General features: G+C 39.1%; 1 protein-coding gene across 1 annotated transcript; it reads left to right on the plus strand.

Moving 5' to 3' along the window:
• Nucleotides 1-5,701: 5,701 nt before the first annotated feature.
• RBM24 (RNA binding motif protein 24) lies at nt 5,702-25,529 on the plus strand. The gene is made up of 4 exons (XM_060774851.2): nt 5,702-6,075; nt 10,871-10,994; nt 14,028-14,082; nt 24,999-25,529. The coding sequence occupies exons 1-4, from the start codon at nt 5,908-5,910 to the stop codon at nt 25,342-25,344; spliced, it is 693 nt and encodes a 230-aa protein (XP_060630834.1). The 5' UTR covers nt 5,702-5,907; the 3' UTR covers nt 25,345-25,529.
• Nucleotides 25,530-26,316: the final 787 nt, after the last annotated feature.

Raw genomic sequence — 26,316 nt, forward strand, 5'->3', positions numbered from 1 at the left:
ATTATACTATACCATAAACTCTCTATTGACTTAATATCCATATTGAAATACAGTAATTAAATGCAAATTAAGGCAAATAAAGATAAATCAAAAACTTGATGTAACACAGTTTTACATCTATTTTAATTTTTATTTAAAGTATTATTTCTTGGATTTTTTTGCCAGTTGCTTGAGAGTTCCAGTTGCTTAAATTATGGTTAACTGAGAGTCTTATGTACATTCCAGTCCCCATGAAAGAGGACACAAGGGATTGCAGCAACTACTAAGCCACTACTTTGGCTATAGATATACCTCCAACATGCAATATACTGAAGAAAGACATATAGATACACAGAATGTTTTTTCCTACTATACGGCAGCAAAACAAACTATACTCAGACGTACTTTTTATTACCAAGAAGCTGCCACTGTGACTTGATTACTTAATCTTACTGGTTATCTATTTAGCAACCTGTAGCTCAATTCCTTATTGATCTGCTTCCCCCGTAGATGTAACATGACAGTATTGTTTTTTAAATACTTTAATTTGCTCAAGACATTTGCACACTTAATAATGGGGACATATTGTTTGTTATACTTATCTTATGCTCTTTTGGTTGGGGTTAGAAGCAATCAGGCCAAATACAAAGTTGTAAAATAACATCTTAATAGTTGCTCAGTATTAACGTTTAGTAATTAAATCTAATTACAAAATAAATTCCTTAGAGCCTCATGACAGTTGGCATATACTCAATTTACTTTTCCAGTCACTTGTTGTCCTACTGTAGTTGTTGGGACTTTCTGGCAAAGTCAGGCATGTAAGATATTCTGACATAATTATATGTATTTCATTGATGAAATGTTACTCAGAGTGCAATAATATAGCACCAAACATTCTGTAAAATTTCTGGCTCACTGTGATACACCAAATTTAGATCTTACGAGTCTAAAGTGTGTTTCACCAGCCAAGCAGAACACAGACTGTGTCATTTTTTTTAATCCTCACATACTTTCTGATGTCTCCTTCTCAATTTCTACCATCAAAAGAACCCTCTGTTTAGGCTGCAATCCTATACACACTTGCCTAGGAGCAAGTCGCATGCAACTCAGTAGGGTTTATTCTTGAGTAGGCATGTATAGGATTGCACTGTTAGGTCACAATGCCCTGTTCCAAATGTCCTTTTGGGTCATTATCATATGCTGAAATAAACCATTGGGAGGAATAAATAGAGTGGAATATAATCAGAGAGCCTTTGTTGTCTTCAGCAGCCTACTGAATGACTACATGACATCCACTGCTCTCTGACATGAGAGGCATCTGGTGCACATAAATAAATAAAAAGGCTGACAATACAGTTAACGTTAATACCATTGAATTTGGTTGCAATTGGTAAGCTGGCAAGCTGTTTGCTCATTGCTACTTTGACAGAAAGACTATAATAAAATATATGAATTAAAACTATTAATTGTAAGTGATAGCCTTAGGTTCTGAGTCAATAAACCATCTGATTGTTTTCCCAAATGACATTTAAGACCATTTAATTTATACCCTGAATGAATATTGATAATTTCTTCAAATTGTAAGAAGAAAAATAAACCCTTCTTCTTACAACTGAAACATTTACATGAAAATCCTTTCCATACCTTTCAAAATAAACGTGGGTTAGTATCTGTCCCAGATAAGTGAGACTATGGCATTTCAGGAGAACACTTGGGAAACTTGAACTCTCAACTTGTTTGTATTCTACTTAATTCAATTTATGGATATCCTTCTCTAATGATTCCTACTGATAGGAGTGTACTAGTGATTTCAAAAGGTATGCTCAAGTAATATGGGTCTCCCCTTTGACATATATTTTTTTGCAAAGATGAGGGAGTTTTATGGATTTCTCCAGATGTTTTTGGAGTGTAACTCCAAGCACAGAGAGTAATATTGGGAGTTGTAACTCCACATCTTACAGAGACCCGCATAATTCCCACCCACAATTTTAACGGATCAGTGGGCCTCCAAATCATGCCATTGAACACCTCTACGAAACTACTAAGAGTCATATAAAATTTCAACTAAAGAGCGAGCTAATGGCACTCTTATCATTTACAACACTTCTTAGTGGAATCATTGACAGCTGCAAAGGACTGAATGCTGCAGGTTGAAAGTTGAGGCGGAGGAACTGTTGGTATGTCTGGACTGACAACAAGGATGCTGCAATTTCTGATAAGGTTACAACCTCCCAAAGAAGAATCAAGTTCCAGTCTGGAGGTTATTCTTTGATCTAAAGCAAGTCTGAGGGACACAGAAGGAGAGATAGCTAGAACTGTGTGTAGGTCCCCCCCCCCCCGCCCCAAATCAGCTTCAATGGGTTCATCAGTTTCATCTATTGCGGGATAACTCAAACTGGGCTCACAGGGCTTTGTAACCACAAAGTCTCCGTCAATGACAATATACAAGGTGCTACCTTAAGAAAGAGTGGGAAATTTCGCCACTGCCAGGCTCCTAGCTGAGAGAGGTCCATCCTGGATGCATCCCCCACTCTCAGTTTTTATTATTATTATTATTATTATTATTATTATTATTATTTTACTGACATAAAACCACAGTATGTTACAGCAAACGAGATCCATATGCTGGATTTCGTATCACAAAATCACAAGTTGAACACTTTCCAAGCGTCTAGGACTGTCTGATGTATTTTCGAATGATGCGTGCAGATCCAAGTAAGGTGGCTTTTTGCAGTTGATAGATCGTGATTTTGTCAATGTTCATTGTTTCCTAATGCCGGCTAAAATCTTTTGGCACGGCACCCAGTGCACCAATGACCACCTGTACTGGTTTATGCCAGAGCCTTTGCAGTTCGATTTTGAGGTCCTGATAACGGCTGAGTTTTTCTTGTTGTTTTTCCTCAATGCGATTGTCACGTGGTATGCCGACATCAGTAATCCAGAAAATTTTCTTTTCCACAATCGTGATGTCTGGTGTATTGTGTTCCAAAACTTTGTCAGTCTGGATCTGAAAGTCCCACAGTATTTTTGCGTGTTCATTTTCCACTACCTTTGCAGGTTTATGATCCCACCAATTCTTTACTGCTGGTAGGTGGTACTTATGACATGCGTTCCAGTGAATTATTATTATTATCATTATTATTATTATTACTATTGTTACTATTTGAAACACAACAAGATGAGTCCACAGCAAACAAGATTACTCTGCTGGCTGTTGTATTGGATCACACATCAGACACTTCCCAAGTGCCTAGGACTGTGTGATGTATCGGCGAATAATGCGTGCAGATCCCAGTAAGGTGGCCTTCTGAAGCTGACAGATGATAATTTCGTCAGTGCTGATTATGTTTAAGTGCAGGCCAAGGTCTTTAGGCACTGCACCCAGTGTGCCGATCACCACTGGAACCACTTTGACTGGCTTGTGCCATAGTCTTTGCAGTTCGATTTTTAAATCCTCATATCATGGCAGCTTTTGCAGTTGTTTCTCTTCAACCCTGGAAAGCACACAACAACAACAATCCTATCTCATCAGCCAAAAGCAGGTCCACACATCCCACTGAAATACTAATAAGTTTATATTTGTTAAAATTGTTCTTCATTTTAATTAGTGTATTGTTTTTAAGTGATTTTTCCACTACAAATAAAATATGTGCAGTGTGCATAGGAATTCATTCATGTTTTTTTCAAATTATAATCCGGCCCTCCAACAATTTTGGGACTATGACCTGGTGTTCTGTTTAAAAAGTTTGAGGACTCCTGATCTATGGCTTTAAAGGTCATAACCAGCACTTTGAATTGTGTCTGGACACAGATTGGCAGTCAGTGGAGCTGCTGCAACAGCGGTTGCCTGCTCCCTGTAGCCAGCCCCTGTTAGTAACCTGGTTGCAGCTCTTTGGAACAGCTGAAGTTTCAGAGAACTCTTCAGAGGCAGACCCACATAGAGCGCATTACAGTAATCCAGATGGGATGTAACCATAAAAACCTTCCAGCAGTGTACGTAAGAATGAGGAAGTACTCCATCAAGGACTCGTCACAAGTGGACGGTGAAGCGACAGCTCCCCCTGTGGCCGGAATCGAACATACCCTCATGAAGCCAGAAAGCTGGAATGTTAAATTGTCTCTGAGACTGTCTATATATGTTGTATGTCTAATGGCACTGAATTAGACATACAACATATATATTTGCCATGTATATGTGAATCATAATCCGCCCTAAGGTCCTTGCGGGGTGAGAAGAGCGAAATATAAATACTGTAAATAAATAAATTTGTAGGATTTTTCAGAGGCAACGCTGATGTTTCCAGCAGTTGAGTGTGATGACTGTAGACAGTCCACGTTTCCCAGGCATATAGCAGATTTGGGAGGACAAAAGATTTGTAAACAAGCACCTTCGTATCCCCACGGATGTCCTGATCCACACCTGGAATACTGTGTCCAATTCTGGGCACCACAATTGAAGGAAGATATTGACAAGCTGGAATGTGTCCAGAGGAGGGCGACTAAAATGAGAACTGGAGAACAAGCTCTATGAGAAGCGGCTTAAAGAACTGGGCATGTGTAGCCTGAAGAAGAGACGGCTGAGAGGAGACATGATGAGGGCCATCTATAAATACGTGAGAGGAAGTCATAGGGAGGAGGGAGCAAGCTTGTTTTCTGCTACTTTGAAGATGCGGAACTATGGCTTCAAACTACAAGAAAGGAGATTCCATCTGAATATGAGGAAGAACTTCCTGACTGTGTGAGCTGTTCAGCAGTGGAACTCTCTGCCCCGGAGTGTGGTGGAGGTCCCTTTTATGGAGGCTTTTAAGCAGAGGCTGGTTGGACATCTGTCTGGAGGGCTTTGAAAGCAATTTTCCTGCTTCTTGGCAGGGGGTTGGACTGGATGGCCCATGAGGTCTCTTCCAACTGATTCTATGACCCTTAAACACTCAAGGCTCTCCTCAAAAGGGGACTTTGGGCCCACTTTATCCTGGCTTGAGTTGAGGGGGCTAAAGGAACAATGGCTTTTAAGCAGAGGCTGGATAGCCATCTGTCAGGGGTGATTTGAATGCAATATTCCTGCTTCTTGGCAGGGGGTTGGACTGGATGGCCCATGAGGTCTCTTCCAACTCTTTGATTCTATGATTCTATGAAGGCCTTGACAACCACAAGAGGGGCTAGATCAGGTTTGGGCCTTCAACTCCCAGAATTCCTGACAATTGAACATGCTCGCGAGGGCTTCTGGGAGTTGGAGGCCCAAACACCTGGAGGGCCGCAGTTGGAGGATGCCTGGCCTAGATTAGAAGCAGAGGAGCGAGGGGCCCTCCCACTTCCAAAAAGTTGCTTAGCAACGGTATCAGGGCGCCTCCACGTGCGCGAGGCGGAAGAGGGAGGGAGAGGGTGTGAGTGAAAGAAGAGAGCCTGCGTTGCGGAGGGAGGTGCGGGTGGTGGGGGGAACAGCTCCCCAGCTACTGTTTTTCGGGGCTGCCTCGCGCGCGTCAGTCAGGTACACAACGGAGGGAGGGAGAAAGGAAGAGCGGTCTCCAAGGACACACGCACACACCCAGCCTGCTCTCCCTGGAGCCAAACTGCCCCTTCGCCCACCGGCTGTTCCGTCTCCACCTCCCTCCGGGAGGCAAGCAGCTGTTTCTCCCTAACGGCGCTGGGCCAATAGCAGAGCCAGGCCACGCCCCCTTTTCCCCCGAAGGGAGGGGGGAAGAGGAGCAGGAGCCGGGCTGAGCCGGGGCGCGCGAGCGGGTGGCGCTCACACGAAAGCCGGCGGCGGCGGGAAGCAGTCGTGTCGCCTTTGCTCCCCCTCTCTCTCTGTCTCTGAGGACCTTCTCTACCTCAAGGCAGAGCCCTCCAGGAGGAAAAGAAGGGAGGAAGGAAGGGGCCTTCCTTTCAGAGGGTCAGGGAGGCTCTCGTCGTGTCCCCCCTTTCGGGAAGAAGATGCACACGACGCAGAAGGACACCACGTACACCAAGATCTTCGTCGGGGGCCTGCCCTACCACACCACCGACTCCAGCCTCCGCAAGTACTTCGAGGTCTTCGGGGAGATCGAGGAAGCCGTCGTCATCACCGACCGGCAGACGGGCAAGTCCCGCGGATACGGATTTGTAAGTCAGGCCGCGGGAGTCGGGGGAAGAGGCCTCCAAAATTTGGAAGGGGAGGGGAGAGGAACTTCCTGCAACTTCACTCCAAACTTATTTCTGACTGGAAGAGCAGCAATATACATAGCAGGCAGGAATAGCACTGTAAGGTAGAACTTTCCAAACTTTTCCCTAGCCAACCAAGAGTTAAACCGGGCCTGGGCCAAATTGGGCCCTCCAAGTGGTTTGGACTTCAACTCCCACCATTCCTAACAGCCTCAGGCCCTTTCCTTTTTCCCCTCAGCCGCTTAAGGACCCGAGGCTGTTATGAATGATGGGAGTTGAAGTCCAAAACACATGGAGGGCCCAAGTTGGCCCAGGCCTGGGTTAAACCAACCCCTTATAAGAGTTTCATATTATATATATATATATGTATATGTATATGTATATTATATTACTGTATATACTTGAGCATAAGTCTAGTTTTTCAGCCCTTTTTAAGGCTGAAAAAGTCCCCCTCGGCTTATACTCGAGTCAAGGTTATTTATTGTTTTCCTCTGTTATTGTCTTTATTTTATTACATTTATTATTTTACTCTATTATTATTACATTTATTAGAGCTCCCGGTAGGTTAAACCCCTGTGCCGGCAGGACTGAAGACCGACAGGTTGCAGGTTCAAATCCGGGGAGAGGCGGATGAGCTCCCTCTATCAGCTCCAGCTCCTCATGCGGGGACATGAGAAGCCTCCCACAAGGATGATAAAACATCAAATCATCCAGGTGTCCCCTGGGCAACATCCTTGCAGACGGCCAATTCTCTCACACCAGAAGCGACTTACAGGTTGCTCCTGACACGACAAAAAAAAACATTTATTATTTTACTTTATTATTATTATTACATTTATTATTTTACTCTATTTATTATTGTTATAATTACATTTATTATTTTACTCTATTATCACTGTTATTATTACATTTCCATTATTTTACTCTATTTGAAGGATGTGTAAGCACATTTACATTGAAGAAGGTTAGAATAATGGTTTAATCAGAGTTGGACAGTCTTATCTTAAATTACAGTTTTATGTAAATATTCAAAAACATTTACTCTACTGATGCCTCAATTAATGCAATTTTATTGGTGTCTATTTTTATTTGAAAATTTACCAGTAGCTGCTGCATTTCCCACCCTCTGCTTATACTCAAGTCAATATGTCTTCCCAGTTTTTTGTGGGAAAATTAGGTGCCTCGGCTTATATTCGGGTCGGCTTATACTCTAGTATATATGGTATATATATATTATATGAAACTATATATATATATATATACACACACACATTTCGCCAGGGGGCCTGCCCTACCACACCACCTATATTACTGTATTATGATATATTGTATGCTATATGTATGTGTTTTATATATATGTATGTGTGTGTTATATAATATTCATAAGCTCTTTACTGTATGGATTTTTTTCCCTTTCTGCTTCTTACGTCCTACGCTTGATTCTTGTATGGTTTTCCTCTATAATTGCTCTGCGGGGTTCCTCACAAAACATTGTCAACAGGTGTCCTTGTCCATTTTAGTGGCGATTACTTCACCTCAAGCCACAAATTGTGCAAATTATGAAAGTTTTAACCTGACCTACACTTGAACCTTGTCGGTATTCTGCTTCTTTTGTGATTAAACCTCTCTGGAGGTTTGTAAACAGAGACTGGATGGTTACCCAGCTTTGCTTTGACTGTGTCTTCCCGTCTGGCTGGAAGATGTAGGACTAGATGCCCTTTGGGGGTCCCCAGATTCTTCTTCTCTGGAGGTTTTTGATGGCTGTCTGTTGAGGAGTTCTCATGCTACCCTTCTATTCTGCCTTGGTCAGATCACACTGGGATACTGCGTCCAATTCTGGGCACCACAGTTGAAGGGAGATGTTGACAAGCTGGTATGTGGCTACTAAAATGATCAAGGGTCTGGAGAACAAGCCCTATGAGGAGTGGCTTAAAGAGCTGGGCATGATAGCCATGGATAAATATGTGAAAGGGTGTCATAAGGAAGAGGGAGCAGGCTTGTTTTCTGCTGTCCTGGAGGCTAGGACGCAAAACAGTGGCTTCAAACTGCAGGAAATGAGATACTACCTGAACATTAGGAAGAACTTCCTAACTGAGAGCTGTTCAGCAGTGGAACTCTCTGCCCTGGAGTGTGGTGGATGCTCCTTCTTTAGAGGCTTTTAAACAGAGGCTGGATGACCATCTGTCGGGGTGCTTTGAATCTGATTTTCCTGTTTCTTGGCAGGAGGCTGAACTGGATGACGTACAAGGTCTCTTTCAACTCTATGATTCTATGGTTGGTTGACTGTCTTGCTTGGCTGAAGTGGGTTGGGCTGGATGCCCTTTGAGAGTATCTCCTCTTCCTCTTTACTCCCCCCCCCCCCCAGAGACCACTGTTAGGAGTGAGTCAGACAGCTGAGGAGATGTGAAGGATGGTGGCCTCAGGCTTAGAGCTGGCCAAGTGTTGATCACCACTGCTGGTGCTCTGCAAGGGGAGGTTTTTGTGACGCACTGGCAAACAACAGCCGACCCACCAGTGTGTCACGACATACAGTTTGAAAAGCTCTGCTATAGGGCAAGGCTTTTCAAAAATGTCATGTTGGGGGACACACTTTTCAGATATTTAACAACACAGTGGTTCGGTTTTACTCGCAAACCAAAATTTAAACCAACCCCTTATAAAAGATACAGACACATACAGAAATTGCAATGACGGAATGTATGGGGACATAACATATCTTATGAAAACCTTTCATGTATAATAAAATAAGTAAAGGTAAAGGTTTCCTCTTGACATTAAGCTTAGTCGTGTCTGACTTGGAGGGTGGTGGTGTTCATCTCTATTTCTAAGCTGAAGAGCCGGTGTTGTCCATAGACGCCTCCAGAATGACTTCATTTATTTATATTCCGCCCTATCTCCCCGAGGGGTCTCGGGGCAGATTATATATTTTAAAATGTATGATTTATTGCTTATTTCACACAGGCTCAAAGGTTTCTTGTTAGATTTGTGTGACACAGATACACACTGCATCTGACATGCCAACACATAGTTTGGAAAGTTCTGCTGTAGGGGTTTTTCTTTTTCTCTGGTTTGCTTCAACTGCAGGTTTTGAAAGGACCCTGTCGTCCCTGAAGATTGTATATATTGGGGTGGGGGAGATGAGCTATGGATGGGGGATGTTTGCCTCACACCTGCAAATGAGAAGTTGCCACTGAATCGTTGGCATGAGATGCAGCCAGCTGGTTATGTACTGATACCACATGTTCGCATTTTTATCTCCTCCTGCACATGCTACTGTGTCATTGGTGTTTCGAGCTTGCAAAGTTCTAGTGCTGTGTTGGAGGAAGCTACCATATATATTCATGTACAAGTTGAGAGCAGTTTCTGAGACAAAAATGATAGGTTTTTCTATCACCCATGGATAAATTGAGAGTCATTCCACAGAGAGGGGAAAGCACCAATGCCCTTTCAGGGTCAGTTGCATTTGACTGCCCCTGGCATTTCTCCACCCAGGTATTTTTTTAAAAGCCCAAAATTACACTGCAGTGGAGAGGGGACAATGCCTCTTTTAGATTCTCCTAGGATGAACTAATCTCTAGTCCAGGGGTCCTCAAACTAAGGTCCGAGGGCCGAATACAGCCCTCCAAGATCATTTACCCAGCCCTCGCTCAGAGTCAACCTAAGTCTGAAATGACTTGAAAGCACAACAACAACAATCTTATCTCATCAGCCAAAAGCAGACCCATACTTCCCATTGAAATACTAACAAGTATGTATTTCTTTAAATTGTTCTTCATTTTAATTATTGTATTGTTTTTAATTTTATTTGTTATTTGCACTGCAAATAAGATATGTGCAGTGTGCATAGGAATTCATTCATATGTTTTTCAAATTATAATCCGGCCCTCCAACAGTTTGAGGGACTGTGACCTGGCCCTCTGTTTAAAAAGTCTGAGGACCCCTGCTCTAGCCTTTTGCCTACCTAGCAAAAAGATAGTTCCTTTTTAAAATAAAAGTTAAGGTACAGTACTTACATTGACCCATGGATAATTTGACCCAGATTTTTTGGGTTTATTTTTTTTTACTAAACTTTTAAACATATACATGAGTATATAGGGTTAAAAATGCTCTTTATATAGCTGCATATATTAACTAGTTTGGCAAAGGAACACTGCCTAGCAAGATACAACCCACTGGGATGGAGGCAAAAAATGAGTGTGTTGAATAGGCAAGTAGTTGTGACAGGCTAAGCACTCCAATATCCGAAATTGTCCACACACGTTGCTGAGATAGTGACATCTCTGCTTTCTAATGATTCAGTATACACAAACCATTTTTCATGCATAGAATTAATCAAAACTTTCAATAAAAATACCTTTGAGTTATGTGTATGAGGTGTATATGAAACATACATTAATTTTGTGGTTAGACTGTATGTATATGCAGATATAGGTATTCTGAAATCTGAAACACTTTAGTATTGTTGTACTTTTACTGCCAAGAAGGAAGAGAGGCATTGTGGGATTTTCTTCTTCTTATGCTTTCTGCATTATATCATGACTGGTCTTAGGTGCTTTGTAGCCTTATTTTGATATGGATGGAAGGATGTCCATTTACTGCTTTATCCCAAACAGTAATATGACTTTTCTCTAGTAGTGTTTTCATTTGGGCAAGGAGATCATAAAACTGTTCTGTTTCACATGGAAGTACAACACTGGCTTTCTTCAAATTGTTTTGAACATAAAAGTTTTGACATCTTGTGTTGTTTATTGTCAAGGTGACGATGGCCGACCGAGCTGCTGCTGAAAGGGCCTGCAAGGATCCTAATCCGATCATTGATGGCAGAAAGGCAAATGTGAACCTAGCATACCTAGGAGCAAAACCAAGGATAATGCAGCCAGGTATTAATAACATTTCTCTTTGCTTTCTGTCGTATCACAGGAGCAGAAAATGGCAGCTTAAACCCTATCTTATGTCAGTGAGACAAGGTCACAATGGCTAATTTTACAGTTGTGTCCTAATTAAAAAAAAACCCAACTGTAACAGTATTATATTGTCATCCCATTCTGTGACTTTTCTCTCAACCAAGATATGTACAAAGTATCATGTTCTAATGCATATAAAACCTAACATTTGTATTTTTCATATACGTTTGCTTCATATACAGGTTGGTTATCAGAATGACATTACTGCTTTTTGAGCCCATATATAACTTGTATGTGAGCCTTGAAATTGTACACCATCACAAATTTGCTAATTGAAAACTAAGTGCCTGATTATGTGCACATTTCCTTGCATACGATCAATGCAATTATGCACTGTTAGGCATTGTAATGTATGTGAATGGAAGACACACAGGGCTAGGACTACAGTGGAGATGTTTCTGTAGGTATCTGTTTTGTATGGTATGTCAATTAGATCTAATGTCCTCCTTTGGATACTTTGGATACTTCTGGTAAATTAAAACAACAAACATAGACCATGTACTCTTGTAATAATGAACTGTTGATGACACAGGTTAACAAAATCAGCAGTCATCCTGGTCATTCTTTATCTTTGCACATTGTTTCCATTTTTTTGTTGTTGTAGAAATTGGGTATAAGCTAAGTGAGAGTTGGAATAACTTCAGATTTTTGTGTGTAAAGGACACAGTTTTACTATGCCGTTGTATATAATGGGAGTTGAATGTCTATGGACTTAGGTATTCACAAGGGGAAGGAGTGTCCTGTAATCAGACCTAAGCAGATGTCAAGGACCCCCTAACAGGCATTCTTACGTTAAAATGGTATTTCCCTTTTTGGTGGACCAAGCTTCAGCTTTAAAACTTAACAGAGCTCAGCAAAATGCTTTTCTGTGACTACTGAGCAACTCATGTTCAGGACACACACACCTTAGACCACTGGAGTGAGTTAAACTCTTAGTGCTTCTGATTTTAGAAATATCGTATTGTATTGGAGAATCTTGCTTCAGCTCTTATAGGGAGGATGACTAATTGCCACTGGAATCAAAAGTATGTGTATGAACATAAAATCATCACAGAATTTCTATGTAATGCACCAGTTCATTCTGAAAAACCTCTTCCATTCTCACTATGAAAGGTCATTTGTCCCCATTTTCTCAAACATTTTTATAAGCTATTGTATTACTTCCAATGAACCTTTTAGGTCAAGGATGCACGTTTCTTGGAATATATCTGGAATGCAGCCCACAACAGCCTTAGTCAGTGTAGTCCAGGCAAGGAAAAACTTCGGCAGGTGTTTTGGACTTTCACTCCCACAATTCTTAACAATTCCAAAACACCTGGAGGGCTGAAGTTTGCCCTTGCCTGGTATAGCCTATTAATCCATGCTTTAGCTTATATTTTTGAGCTGCACCAGTTTTTTTTAATTACACAGAAATTCTAATTAACGTATTAATGAGACAACTAACATGAAAATAATATTGTTTCATTGCTTGGAGTACTAAGAACTCATTTATGCCGTTTATGGATTACATTGCTTATACATTCCAATGAACACTTTGGGAATATAGTATTATTTCTATGGGAATGAATGATATTGCATGCTCGGACAAAAATTGGTTTCTAGATAATGCCTCAGATCTGACATCATGTCAACCACGCAAGCTTAATTATAGTTTGGGTTAATGACTGAATTGAAATGCCATTATTTGCAGTTGGCTGGTAAGCTGGAAACTGTTCCTTTGGTGTTGATTTTCAAACCATAGTTTGTACCATGATTTTTTTTATGATATCTGAATAGACAGATCCTTATTTCAGACATTTTCCTAGTTACAGAGGTTGTGTCCTGTGAACAAAAGAGCAAACTCATGAAACTGAATACTAAAAAGGCAAGAAATACAAGCAACTAAATTACTACTTTAATTACTGTCAGTATTCAGTTTGTTTATTTCAGATGAAATTGTTAAATAATGGGTTAGTTAAGGCTTTGTGAATGAACAAAAGGAAGCCTCAAACTTCTATACTTTTCCTTCTACCTCCTGTTGCTGTCACAAGGAGGAAACCAAAAGTATATATTACCTTTCTTTAAAAATAATAACCATAATTTAGGTAGCTGTGTTACCTCTGTCTCAGGAACTCTGGTTAGGGATAATATTGGGATAAAATTTCCAGATAAAATTGCCAAACTAGTATCATAAGGACTTCATGTACAGAAAATGTTCCTGATCTCCTGAACATGATTAAGAACATGCAACAGAATCCCATGATCCTAACTTTTTTATGTCTTTTATATGAAATCTGCTCTTCATTCCACGGTTTCTTTTAATAATAATATGGCATTATTTCTGCACCAGTGCTAGTTAGCCAGCTTTGCACTAACAAGATTACTTGCAACCAAGTTTTTAGAAACCCAGTTTGAATTCTAGTTAAGAAGAAAAACTGGTTCAGTGTTAATCATGTCTGATACTAGTAAGTCTCCATTATGGTTAAACCAAAAGGTGGAATTCACATAAGAGAATAAAACATGCAAACATTTGACAACCCAAGTTGGGAACTGTAAACATTATGTCTCCAAGTTATGTATAAATCTTTCACATTTTACACCAAACTCTAGGGATATATAAGAAGCAATTATTTGCATATTAATTTTAAAAAGGGTTTTATACTCTGTACTGCTAATTTTATCAAAATACAGTTTACTCTAATTTGTATGTCTGAACAGTGTCATTTTTATTTGCAGTTAATACACATTTTAGTATTTTTGTCTGCTTTCCTTCCTTAAGAATGAATATGATCATCACTGAGAAGTGTGTATTTAATATGTCACAATCTTACTCTAATTTATCTGAGGCTATTTCCCCTTAAGCATAGTGGGGCTTATTTCTTAATGGATAAGTGCAGTATTACTGTATAGGCATAGAAAATATCAGTGAACAGACACTCATATAGAGAATGTAATGTGTTTTGTTGTTAGGTTTTGCCTTTGGTGTTCAGCAGCTTCATCCGGCATTAATACAGAGGCCTTTTGGGTAAGTCTACTTTAAATTAGTTTTTGGGGTGGGGAAAAGATAATATGTAAATGTTAATGGCAATAAAGTTATACCGGCAATATAATGGCAATGAAGTTATATGTTTTCCAAATTTCCAGATAAAATTGCCATCACTTCGTTAAAAACTCTCTTAATGAATGAGTCAAGTGGTGTAAGAAGCATGCCGACCTTGCACTCAAGCAGTCCTGAGCTTTTCATGTGGTGGTAAAACAAGAAGGTGTGCCTTTAGTAAACAAGCCACTGTGCCCCATTCAGTGTTTTTCTTTAGCTTGACTCAATGTTATTTATCTCTTTCTAATCTGACAGGGATCGTTTACAGTTAAGATAACTGATGAGAAGGATATGATGATAAGAGGTGGAATAGTTCTGTTTGGAATTAAACTCTGTAACCAGTAGACTCAAAACACACAAACAAGCTAAAATGGTGATTAACGATGCATGTATGTTTTTTCTATATAGTCAATAGATATCTGTGTGCTTTTTTATTTATTACAGTAATGAAGTGGTGTTGATAGCTAAACTGTGTGCTTTTATTTAATTGAAAGAGCTGTAGTGAAAGTTTTTGGTGGTCTTCTCATTTTGGTTTTGTGAGAAGTGTTGACTTTGCCATGGGGACCAAAGGGGCTTATTCCCTTTTTTTTGTTTTTGTTTTTGTTTTGCTTTCAAGCTGAAGCCTGTGACTTCTTTGGGTTTCTTTTTAACCATATTTTGTAGTGAGTGCTAAATTTGTGTGACTTCCTTTTTGATTTCTTTTTTTTAAAAAGAAAAATCAATATTGCTTGCATGTTACAGTTTTGGTTTTGTTCCTTGGGAAGGGTGTGGAGCTCTCTACATTAACAGCATACATCCATTTGCACTTTCCCATCAGTGAAAGATTTTTTTAGACTGAATAGGTAGTAATTTACTTATAAGTAGGTTATTCTTAAAATTGCCTTACTTTGTTCTGCAATTAATCATGAAAATAGGACCTTGAAGTCTGCTTGCTTATATTTCATTTTCACTATCTCTTCTCTAATTCTGGCTGAGTAAGACACAATATATTAATAAAGTAATTAACAAGAAAGGAAAGGGGATAGGTTATACAGATACAGTGGCCATGTTGGCAGTGGAGTTGTACTTTTAAAAAGCATTTTCTCAAGGTCTACATAACATGCAAGCCTAATTGACAATTTTTGAACTACAGGTACATCTCAGTTAACAAACAAGATGTGTTTGTAGACATTACTTCTTTAACAGAAAAGTAGTACCAAAGGCATGGAAAGTATGTGGATAGATTCCTAAACCATAAAAAAGAAAAGCATTTAACATGTTTCCATAAATCATTTATTCAAAGCTAACACTATGCACTTGTAAAATAAAACAACCAGATCTGATAAGCTTTGCATAGGTAAACAAAACTTTACAGATCTTATGGAATTGACTTGAAAGCTTCTTTCAAAATAGATGTTTTTTAAAGTATCTTTAGGATAGCTGGTGAAGCAAGCTATCTGCATTCTATTTTTCTCTTTCTGTTCAGACATGCTCACTGAAGGATTTTTGGGTCAGCTGCTTTTTACCTACCCTGTTGTAGGCAGGCACACATGTATACAGGAGAATTGCTATATTACAATTACATTTTCTCCCAGTTCTAGCTTTGTTGCATAGTTTACTGCAGATATTCTGCTGCAAACCAACATGTAAAGTCTCTTCCTCCACAGTCCTTCACCATCCTCCCAATGTTCATTCTACTAGACATTCCAGCTAGTCAGAATGGGGGGGGGGGCACATAAGAGGACTGAGCGGGCATGAAAGAATGTGGAAAAAGGGCTTCCTTTCTCAGAGACTTTGTTAACTGAGGTATGCCTGTACTATAATTCTCATGAAATGACAACCAAAATATAAATTAGATTGCTCTAGAACTGATCTTCTGTGAAGAGAAGACCACCATCAATTGTTGGGAGTAACTGGGGCCCTATCCACACTGCTATATAAAATCCAGATTTTCTGCTTTGAACTGGATTATGTGACAGTGTGGACTCATATAATCCAGTTCAAGGCAGAGGTACTGTTTTATTATCCAGGCGGAGGCCAAAAGGGGGCGCTAAACAGAGGATAGTCCATTGCCTGGAGGGAGGGGGGTTTGAAGGAGTTAAACCATTTCCCCCTGTTTTCCAGTTATTCCCTCCACCCATGTCACCATCATGGAAACTACCCTCGTTTATAATATGTGAAGTGGGGAGAGGGAATAACCAGTGAAAACGGGATAAATTGTTTCCCTCCTTCAACCCCCTCCCCCCATTAAAATGGACTATCCTTCTCTGTCTGTCCCCTTTTTGTTCTCCACTCAGATAATGGAACAGTACCAAAGCAGATAATCTGGATTATCATCTTTGATAATCTGGATTATATGGTGTAGATCTATCCTGAGACCCGTTAGTCTCCATCCACAGAGAGGAGGACCTGAGATAGTGTTTTGTGATTCCTCCTTCACAAAAAAAGCCCCCAGCTCCACTCTCAGTTACTTCTTTGTGTAGTGACCTTAGCCTCCAAAGTAGATTTTGGGTGTCATTGTGGGGTTGCTAGAAGGGTGGGTGATTGGTGAAAATTGCCTCCCTGACTGAAGTTTTACCCAATGTGTAGAGTTACACTTTATTGCTTTTTAATGCAGCCAGTTGGGTACAGTTGCATGTAACTTTGCCAAAAGCCGACCAAAATTGAAAAGTGGAAAGCAAAGTGAGGACTGGAAAGTTTATGGGAAATGACTACATTTCCATTTGGATGTCTTTTTGCTTCGTTTCCCCCTCAGCTGTGTTTTTCAACTAGAGGGAACAAAGATGTGGGAACTTTTATCTTTTCCTACATGTATAATGAATAATGTAGGGAATGTATGTAGGGAAGATGCAAAAGTATCCAGGTTGAGTAGAAGGAACATCCCCAAATTCTTATGGTAATAAGTTTGTTAGGACAACCAAAAGGATCCAACATTGTTTAAAAACTTTCTAGAATTTTAGCTCTCTTCATCAGGCAAAGTGTTTCAAAAACTAGATGTATGGAAGGCAGGGAAGACTTGATGTTAAGAGTTGTGTGCTCTGCATGTTGTCTGTAGTGTGACGTGTGCAGAGAAGTGTTCAGTGAGAGAAGTAACATAAGAAGGGAAAGGGTGAAGCTGTCCCCTTCCTACTACTGTTCTACTGCTTTAAGTTTGCTGCCTATCACTTTTGCTTAAACAATCAAGAGAAACTCGCAAGTGCATGTGGCATCTAGTTCCAGACAGCCATTGAGTATTAAATTTTGCTTATAAAATTGTAGCTATCTTCTGTTCACCTATATTTCTTTTGCAGAAAACTATGATGACCGACCTGCCATTTGTTTTGAATTACCGTCTTTTCATTTCTCCTAAACTATAAATAGTTCAGAAATAGTTAATTATTTTATAATATTAGACAAATAACTCCTTACATTGTGTTTATATTTAAACCCAATATATATTCAGTATACTTATTACAAGATGGTTTTGTGTAAATAGATAAAGAGGTGAATAAGCAATCGTTAAGTTGCCACAAGATCTTTTGTTCTCTTTTTATGATGTAAGTAGAATAGAGTTGCCGTTTGCATTAAAAGAACCTTGTTGACATCAGTGTAATCACAAACTGAAAGGAAAAGATTCACCATCTTCTCTATATCTTTGAGCCTTGGTTTCTCTTCTTGTGGCTGCTATCTAAATTTTTGACAACCAGAGATCAATTGCTGTTAAACAGTTCATACCATGTCTAGTTTGACCTTAGCCAGTCTGCTAAATAGGATAGACAGATAAGACTTCTGCCCTTTTAGTAGCTGGGTAGAAGAAGAGATTTCCTATACAGCTTTTAAAAGTGCAGGCACCTTCTCTACTTTTATATTTGGCTTCTCTAAATTTGCCATAGAAAGGCAAAAACAAAGTTACTTAGTTAAAGTCCTGTACATTTCTACTTGGAAGTAAATCCCTCTGAGTTCTATAGGACTTGGGCAAGTGTGTATGGGATTGGGTTTTTTATTTATTTATCAAATTGCAATCTTCACATGCATTTTGGAAAATAAAGTAGAATATTTGGCTATTTTATCAATTTATGAACTCATTGCAGTTCTGTTTCATCAGTATGTGAGCTTTACCAAGGTCAGCATTAATGAAGTGGCCCAGCTCACAATATTTTGATGGTGTCCTCATTGGAATCTGCGAGGTCCCTGTAATCTTGTATGTTCCACCAATCACAGATGTACACAGTAGTTTGTGTTTATGCAGCCATATTCTTAATTTAAGTTAATGGGGAAGGATGCATGTTCATTGCTAGATTTAAGTTAGGGATTCCAGCATGAGAACTTCAGAATAAGAGTACTACTTCTGTCGAGGAAATTATTTGCTTAGAACATGGAAGACATTCAGATAAGTATTCCTAATAATGTATGCTAAATGCCTCTGTTCCAAACATGGCTAAGGGTGCATCTATGCTATAAAATTAATGCAATTTGACACATGTTAACTGGCATGCATCAGTGCTATGGAATAATGGGAATGATCGTTTTGCAAGATTTTTAGTCTTCTCTATCAAAGAATTATGGTGTCTCAACAAACTACAAATCCCAGGATTTCATAGCACAGAACTATGGCAGCTAAAATGGTGTTACACAGCATTAATTATACAGCGTAGATGCACCCTAAGTGGAAGAATTTAAAGTTGTGACATACCGTATTTACTTGAGTCTAATGCACCATTGAATGTAATTCACACTTTAATTTTTAAAACCTTGAAATAAAAAAAATATATTTACCATATTACGCTAATCTAATGCACACCCTAATTTGGGGAGAGTAATTTCGTTTTTAAAAGGTGAGCATTAGAATTGAGTAAATATAGTATTTCAAAATAAATTCACTTTCATTTTAGCCTTATAAACTTCCATTTTGCACAGAACTTTTGTTAAGGTCTACACCAGGGGTCCTAAAATTAAGGCCTGGGGGCCAGATACGGCCCTCCAAGGTCATTTACCCAGCCCTCGTTCAGGGTCAACCTAAGTCTGAAACGACTTGAAAGCACACAACAACAACCATCCTATCTCATCAGCCAAAATCAGTCCCACGCTTCCCATTGAAATACTAATACGTTTATATTTGTTAAAATTGTTCTTCATTTTAATTATTGTATTTTCATGTGTTTTTTTGCACTACAAATAAGATATGTACAGAGTGCATAGGAATTCATTCATGCTTTTTGCAAATTATAATCTGACCCTCCAACAGTTTGAGGGACTGTGACCTGGCCCTCTGTTTAAAAAGTTTGAGAACCCCTGGTCTACACTATTGATTACCTTGAATTTCAGTACTATTTTAGTTGGTTCAACCCATCCAGTAAATTGAAGATGGGCATAATTTGCATTCTTGGAAACTAGATTATAAAATAAATGTGATAGTGAAAGAGTTTAACATCACACTGTACTGCATCTGAAGAAATGAGTTTATATCCACAAAAGCTCATGTAAAAATGAAAACCAGGTAGTCTTAAAAGTGGTGCCACATTCCACCCTTTTTTTCCCAAATGTGTTTGAAAGATACGTAGGATGGGGAAATAATAAAATCCTCCACACTGGACCTCTGGATTAGCCAATTCTGCCTTGAGTATGGCTCCTTATGCATCACTTTATGTGTTTAGCTTGAGGAAAGTCGAGGAATGGACAAACCTTCTAATAGCAGAGAATTTAGCATCTAAAATGATATTTAAAAAATTATTTTGCTAATTTACAGCTGATTACACACCATGCTCCAAATCTGTCACAATTTTGTGACTGGTGAACCTTCATCATTGTCAGCTCTCCCAAAGGGCCTGCAGTCCTATCTGTAAATCCCACTGAACTCAGTGTTTAATTCAGAATACCCATGGATAGGGTTGTGCCCAATGCGAGCTATGTTTAAGCCATAAATTGTAGTTAATTGCATCGAAATGTCTTGACATTTAGTGCATATGGTTGAGTTAAATGTTTTTAATCAACATTACTGTGAGCAGTACAAGTATGAAGTCTTAGAGAAAAATGAGGAAATCGTTAGGGTTCCTAAAGCAATAATTTCTAAATATGTCACTGTTTTGTGGTGCAAAAATTGTACTTTGGGCTGTGTGTGTCATATTTCACTTTACTAGTAGCCTAATTTTTCTAGACATTAATGCCAGTTGTATTATTTTTACATTCAAGATAAGTAATGTTCAGCCAATCTGTGGTTTGCTTTCCTCTATGCACTTTCCATTCATTCTCCACTTCATAGCTGAGTGATAGTTTTAAGAAATTGGTATAATAATCATGTTAGGGATATGACAGAGTTTGTGATTGGAAGTAGTACAGAAGACAATTGGCTTGAATAACATAATTTTTATTCATTTTTAGATAATGAAATATGTATTAAATGGTCATGTTGAAATGTTGGTTCAGTAACACAACAGAAATGGGAGAGGGAAGTTGAGAGTAAGAATCTTAGCTGGAATATGGAGAGCTAGGTTTCCACAGCAATGGGACACACTATCCCAAGTTTCAGCCTATAAAAACGGCTAGAAAAAAAGATAAAACCATCGTAAACGGTAAAATAGTGACTTTTTTGGATGGGATGGGAAATGAATGAGAAATGAATGAGGAAATTGGAGTTAGAGGAAGGACAAGAGCTGAAGGTGGAGCTGGGATGGAAAGGAGGTGGAACTGGGAAAGGTGAAGAAGTGTTAGTGTGTTTCTGTGTGATTTTCTGTGTGACCTGTATAAATATTGCTGCCATTTTCTTTGTTCTGTGTGGTAAACCTGGCTATTCCAGAAGGCACCGGTTAGTTTTCTACTGCAGTAATAAAATTTATATAATTTATAATCTCCTCATTCCTGTTCTTAATTGGGAAACAAGCCCAGGAATATGTAAAGGAAGGCCTGCCTTAATAGCACCATGATGGTTTGACAAATGGTAGGCACACAATACAGGGAAAACCAAAGTATGAATGATAAAGTATGTTTTTTCAAAAAAAAATTGTCAGAGACTCAGCATTTAGGGACTATTTTAAGTCTTATATCAATTTGATTTCAATTATTGCTATTTTATCTTTTGAAATAAGCAATATTATTCTTACATTGACCAGGTATGAAATGTGGTTTCTACCAGAAATGGTCCTCATTAATGTATTGTCGTAGACTTTCATGGCCAGAATCACTGGGTTGTTGTAGGTCAGACCTCACAACCTCTGAGGATGCCTGCCATAGATGCAGGCAAAATGTCAGGAGATAATGCTTCTAGAACATGGCCATATAGCCCGAAAAACCTACAACAACCCGGTCTTCATTAAGCCATGATTCCTATTATTAATTTTAACCTATTAAATCAGTTGCTGAATAATAAGACAACACAATGCAAATCCACTAGAGTCAAGAGGTCTATAACCTATTGACTATAACAGAACTGTCAGTTGAATTCAGGCAATTGAATATATTTTTGCTCTAAAAATCCAAGAAATATATATACACATGAATTAACTTTATTGCTCTTATAACTTTGGTAATCTAGATTCTCCGTCTGTATGTGTGTACTCCTATGTCCTCAGGTTGCCTGTTAACATCTGGCGACCCCATTAATTTCACACATTCTTAGGCAAGGAATACGTAAAAGACGGTTTTACCAGTTTTTTCATCTGAAATATAGCCTACAACACTTGGCATTTCTTGGTAGCGTGCAGTCCAAGTACTAACCAGGTCTGGCCCTTCTTAGCTTCCAAGATCAGATAGACTGTGGTGCTTTTAGGGTATTCAGGCCTCTCTACCTCCCCCCCCCCATAGGTTTTTATGCTGCATGATATCTTTGATTCAGCCTTTTAATAGCTTCTTTTATTAAAACTTAGTTAAGTTCCTCCCCTTACAGAGCGATTACTTCTGAATAACCATAGGTAGGACAGAGCTAAATCTCTGTAATCTACAGCATATTTACTCTAAAATTAAGTATAGTGGAAGTCAATGGGACATAATGCATGTTTTCTTAAAATGTAATCTCACTGTATTTAACCAACCCTTACATCTAACTCTGCATATTTTGTAATGCAACATTAGGATGAGACAGATCAGTTTTTAAATGTTCATTTCCTATATATCAAAGTGAATCCAAAATTTTTATGAAAGAAATCTGAAACTCTGTGTATTTCCATTGCTACTACCATCATCCACTAAAGAATAGGTTCGGAAGAACACCCCTTAAGCTATTGAATAAAGATGCCTGAGCAGCATAATGGGAAACCACTCTTTAACCTTTTGACCTTGCTGAGCATAAAAGGATCTAGCATTTCAGTATCATGCAGATCTCTACATGCTGGCCTCTCCAACAGATGGAAGTTTACTTTGGCCTTATAAAGTCATTTTACTCAGCTGGAAGCCCTTGTCGCATGACAGATGATCAAAAATAGACCAGCTGCAGCTTGTCCTGTCAATCACCCTGCACAAAATGGCATAAGAGTGGGGCGCCTGCAAAGAATCTGGGCATATTATGAACTTAAAGAGGTTCTAAAGGGATAAAGTTTCATTAACTTCCCACCTGTTAAGTTTCTTGGCTAAAATAAAACAAATCACAAGAGCTTATGTTCATTTATGTCTGTCGATTTTTTTCTTTTAACAAGGAGACAAGCCCTATAATCCACGATGACTATGTTTCTGTTGCCACAGAAAGCTGGAGGGTGTTTTTTTTCTTTTCCTGCTAACTCCTATGATAGACTGACCTTCACATGATTGTTAAAGACTCTGCTTTGTTGGACTTGGCAGAAGGAAGCCTCTGGAACTATCTCTTTTAAATGACATAATCTAAAAACATTTTGTATAGTTCCAAAATAGTATAACAAAAATTCTAAATATCTCTAGAATTAGCTTAACTATACATTAAAAAAGTTGATTCAGTATCTCACTATTTTAGAACTAATTTGCAAATGCTATTGATTACTAAATAAGGTCAACTTCTTTTTCCATACCTCACTCTTAACACACTGCCGTTCTCCCATCTTGACTGTAAATATTTTTTGTAGTTTCTGAATTTTTTGCTGCTAAAGTTTCAGACATTGAAGGAGGAGTTATTATGGGCCAAGCTTACAGATCTGGGCTTTAGAAGTCTTGAAAAAATAGTTACGAGTCAACAACATTGCTAAACTGAAACTATTTTCTTGCTTGGCAACTTTAAATAAAAGTTGAAAATATTTTTTATCGAAACACATTTTAAAATTAATCTGAACTATATTTATATAGGATGACCAGGTGGAGCTGACTTGTGTAACAGCTGGAAAGGAAAACTTTTGACATTGCATGAGAAGTTGAAAGTTTTTATTCTGCATCTAGAGCTCTGTGTGTGTGTGTTTGGGTGTCTGGGTGTGCGTGTGTTGGTTCCGATTAGAGCTGCATTTCATCTGGGCAGGAAGGTTTGTTTTCCTTCATATAGTTTCAGCCACTGGCCAAAGCTTTGAATACTATGATTAGTCTGACAGGAAATAATACATTTTGAGTTCTCTATGATATCAGAGGTGAATCCATGTACATATTTTATGACAAATACCTGGCCCAGTCTTGTGGATTAAGAATGTAAACAGAGAAGTTCATGTTTCAAGCACTGTTTTCATCATAATGCAGGCATTTCCTAACCTTAAACAAACAATTGCTTCTCATCCTCTGTTCTCTATCTACGATAATGATGATCAGCTTGCAGAGTTGTTCATAAATAAGCATTACTTTAAAAATACAGTATACATTGAATACTTTGTGCCTTTGAAACACTACAAAAATGCTGTGTTTTGTGATGCAGCAGCACTGCCTGCTTGTGCTGTTGAGTACATAGAAAAAAGCACATTCCGTGATGTGTAGAATTGTGAAGTATGTATCTTGTAACAGTGGAGTTGTTCCTCAAAATATTTCTTTCTGCTTTTGTTAAACACTAGATCTTTGTGAACATAATCTGCTCTCCCTATCCTTTGCAAAGCTATGTCTTGTATAGAAATAAACACGCTGGCACAAAGCAGGACACCAGTGGCCAGATATGTCACCACAGGTTTGACTTTCGTGGCCTTACCACCTCTTCAGAAGTGTGATGCACATCTGCCTAGGGAATCACTGTTACAGATTTTAATGGCATCTCTGCAGCTTTCCCCAGTGGCCTTTTGTGACAGAGTGAATTGCACTATAGTCCGTTTGAAAAGTGTGATTCTTGCTGTGTTTACCACACTTGTGAACTATTTAAACTCCTTTGTCGCCTGTGTTTTTTTAAATTATTTTTTTTAATAAGGGTGACTGAGGTTGCAGAGGAATTAATGTGTGCTGAGTCTGCCTAGCAATTCAAGTAGGGTTGCCACGATACAAAACCTTTATTACCTTAGGTCAATACGTTTGTGTAATGAGATCAAACAAATGCAGAAGTGCTGGAGTACATTGTCAAATGAAACTTACCAAGTTAAAAAAACTGTAGCAGAGTACTATGGAATTAAGAATTTTATAAACCTTCACTATATCAGGAGGCTTTAGGGGAAAGTGAGTCACCTTTATGTGGCTTTGAATTATACATTCTTCCGTAATAGTGGAGTAACTATTTCTTCTTTTGGTAGATCTACCACACAGATCTCAATATCCCCCTAAGTATTTTTCAGTGATTAGTAGTGTGGTTTTATAGCCCATCTGATCAGTCCTGCCAAGACAGTGCTAACAATGGCACTGTAATTTGTCTTTTCAATTTTTGGGGTATTTTCTCTCCTTTTGGCTTCTGAGGTGATGGATTTGTCTGTTGAAACCAGTTATTGTGGCAACCCTATGCACATAACAACAACTAAATTTGGGTTTGTTTTTAAATTCAGAACCTGGAAGGGAACCCTTACTTGTGAGTATTAACTTTATCTTCTGTTTCTCAACAGGATCCCCGCTCACTATGTATACCCACAGGCTTTTGTGCAACCAGGAGTAGTTATCCCACATGTCCAGCCGACCGCAGCTGCTGCCTCCACCTCACCTTACCTTGACTACACTGGAGCTGCCTATGCTCAGTATTCAGCTGCTGCTGCGGCCGCCGCAGCTGCAGCAGCCTACGACCAATATCCCTATGCAGCTTCCCCTGCTGCTGCAGGATATGTCACGGCCGGGGGCTACGGCTATGCAGTCCAGCAACCACTCACTGCAGCCACTCCTGGAACAGCTGCCGCAGCTGCAGCAGCTTTTGGGCAATACCAGCCACAACAGCTGCAAACAGATCGTATGCAATAGCGGATGGACTCATGAAGAAAGTTTATTTCTTATTCATTCTTTGTAGAATTTTACCTTCCAGCCTTCCAATAGAAATAGTTGTACAAGAGGCAATTAACCATAACTAATCCAGCTTTAAGGAGAGCTACAATGCAATATAGTATTACAAATAAAAGGAAAACAAATGCCACTGTATTCGTACAGTATACATCCATCTCACGAGTGGTATTCTGGGGTGGGCATTGTAAGGGTTTCGTACTGTCAGTCTAGCCATCCTTCTATCTGGAAAGGATGACAGGAGTAACAAAAGAAAACTTATATCTTTGAAACACATACAGAAAGAGAGTGAGGGTAGATGGCGTGTTTTACAATATCAGGGAAAAAAAGTCCAGGTGAGCAATACATAGCCTTTATCAAGTTGAAGATTACTATTATTTAAATGTCGAAAGCACTGACTGTCTTTTGCTACTTTTCATTATGGCCTTTAAAACTTTGGAGAGTAAGAACGTGTCTTCTGCCGATCTCATAACGGGCATCGAACAAACTAAGGAACGTGGCCTTTGGGGGAGAAGGGTGGACAGACACCAAAGTTATTTTTCTCATCTGTCCTCTATGAATGGGACTATGGAGCAAGTGGTGTGGAATTAATGGGTGCAACAGCTGTACAGACAATCAATAACACAGACCATTCTGGAAAGAACACATCACTTGTGCTCGTTTGATGAGCTTGTCACATTCTAATCCCTCTCCCCATCCTGTTTCACTTTTAGGAAACTTTGACTGCTGGCGTCAGCTATTCTGATTCTGAAATAGGATCAGCTTTTTACTACAACAGCCTTCTCTTTTTATTTATTGTATCTATTCATGGCTTGCGAATAAAGGCAGGAAGAAATTTGCTGAATTTAAACCTTTAAGAACTGTGGTAAGGGATTTTTTTGGGGGCGGGGGGCGGGGAGGGAATGATTTGTATACAATTTAATACCTATTTAAAAG

Source organism: Anolis sagrei, chromosome 4 (genome assembly GCF_037176765.1).
Source record: "Anolis sagrei isolate rAnoSag1 chromosome 4, rAnoSag1.mat, whole genome shotgun sequence".
Classification (NCBI taxonomy): domain Eukaryota; kingdom Metazoa; phylum Chordata; class Lepidosauria; order Squamata; family Dactyloidae; genus Anolis; species Anolis sagrei.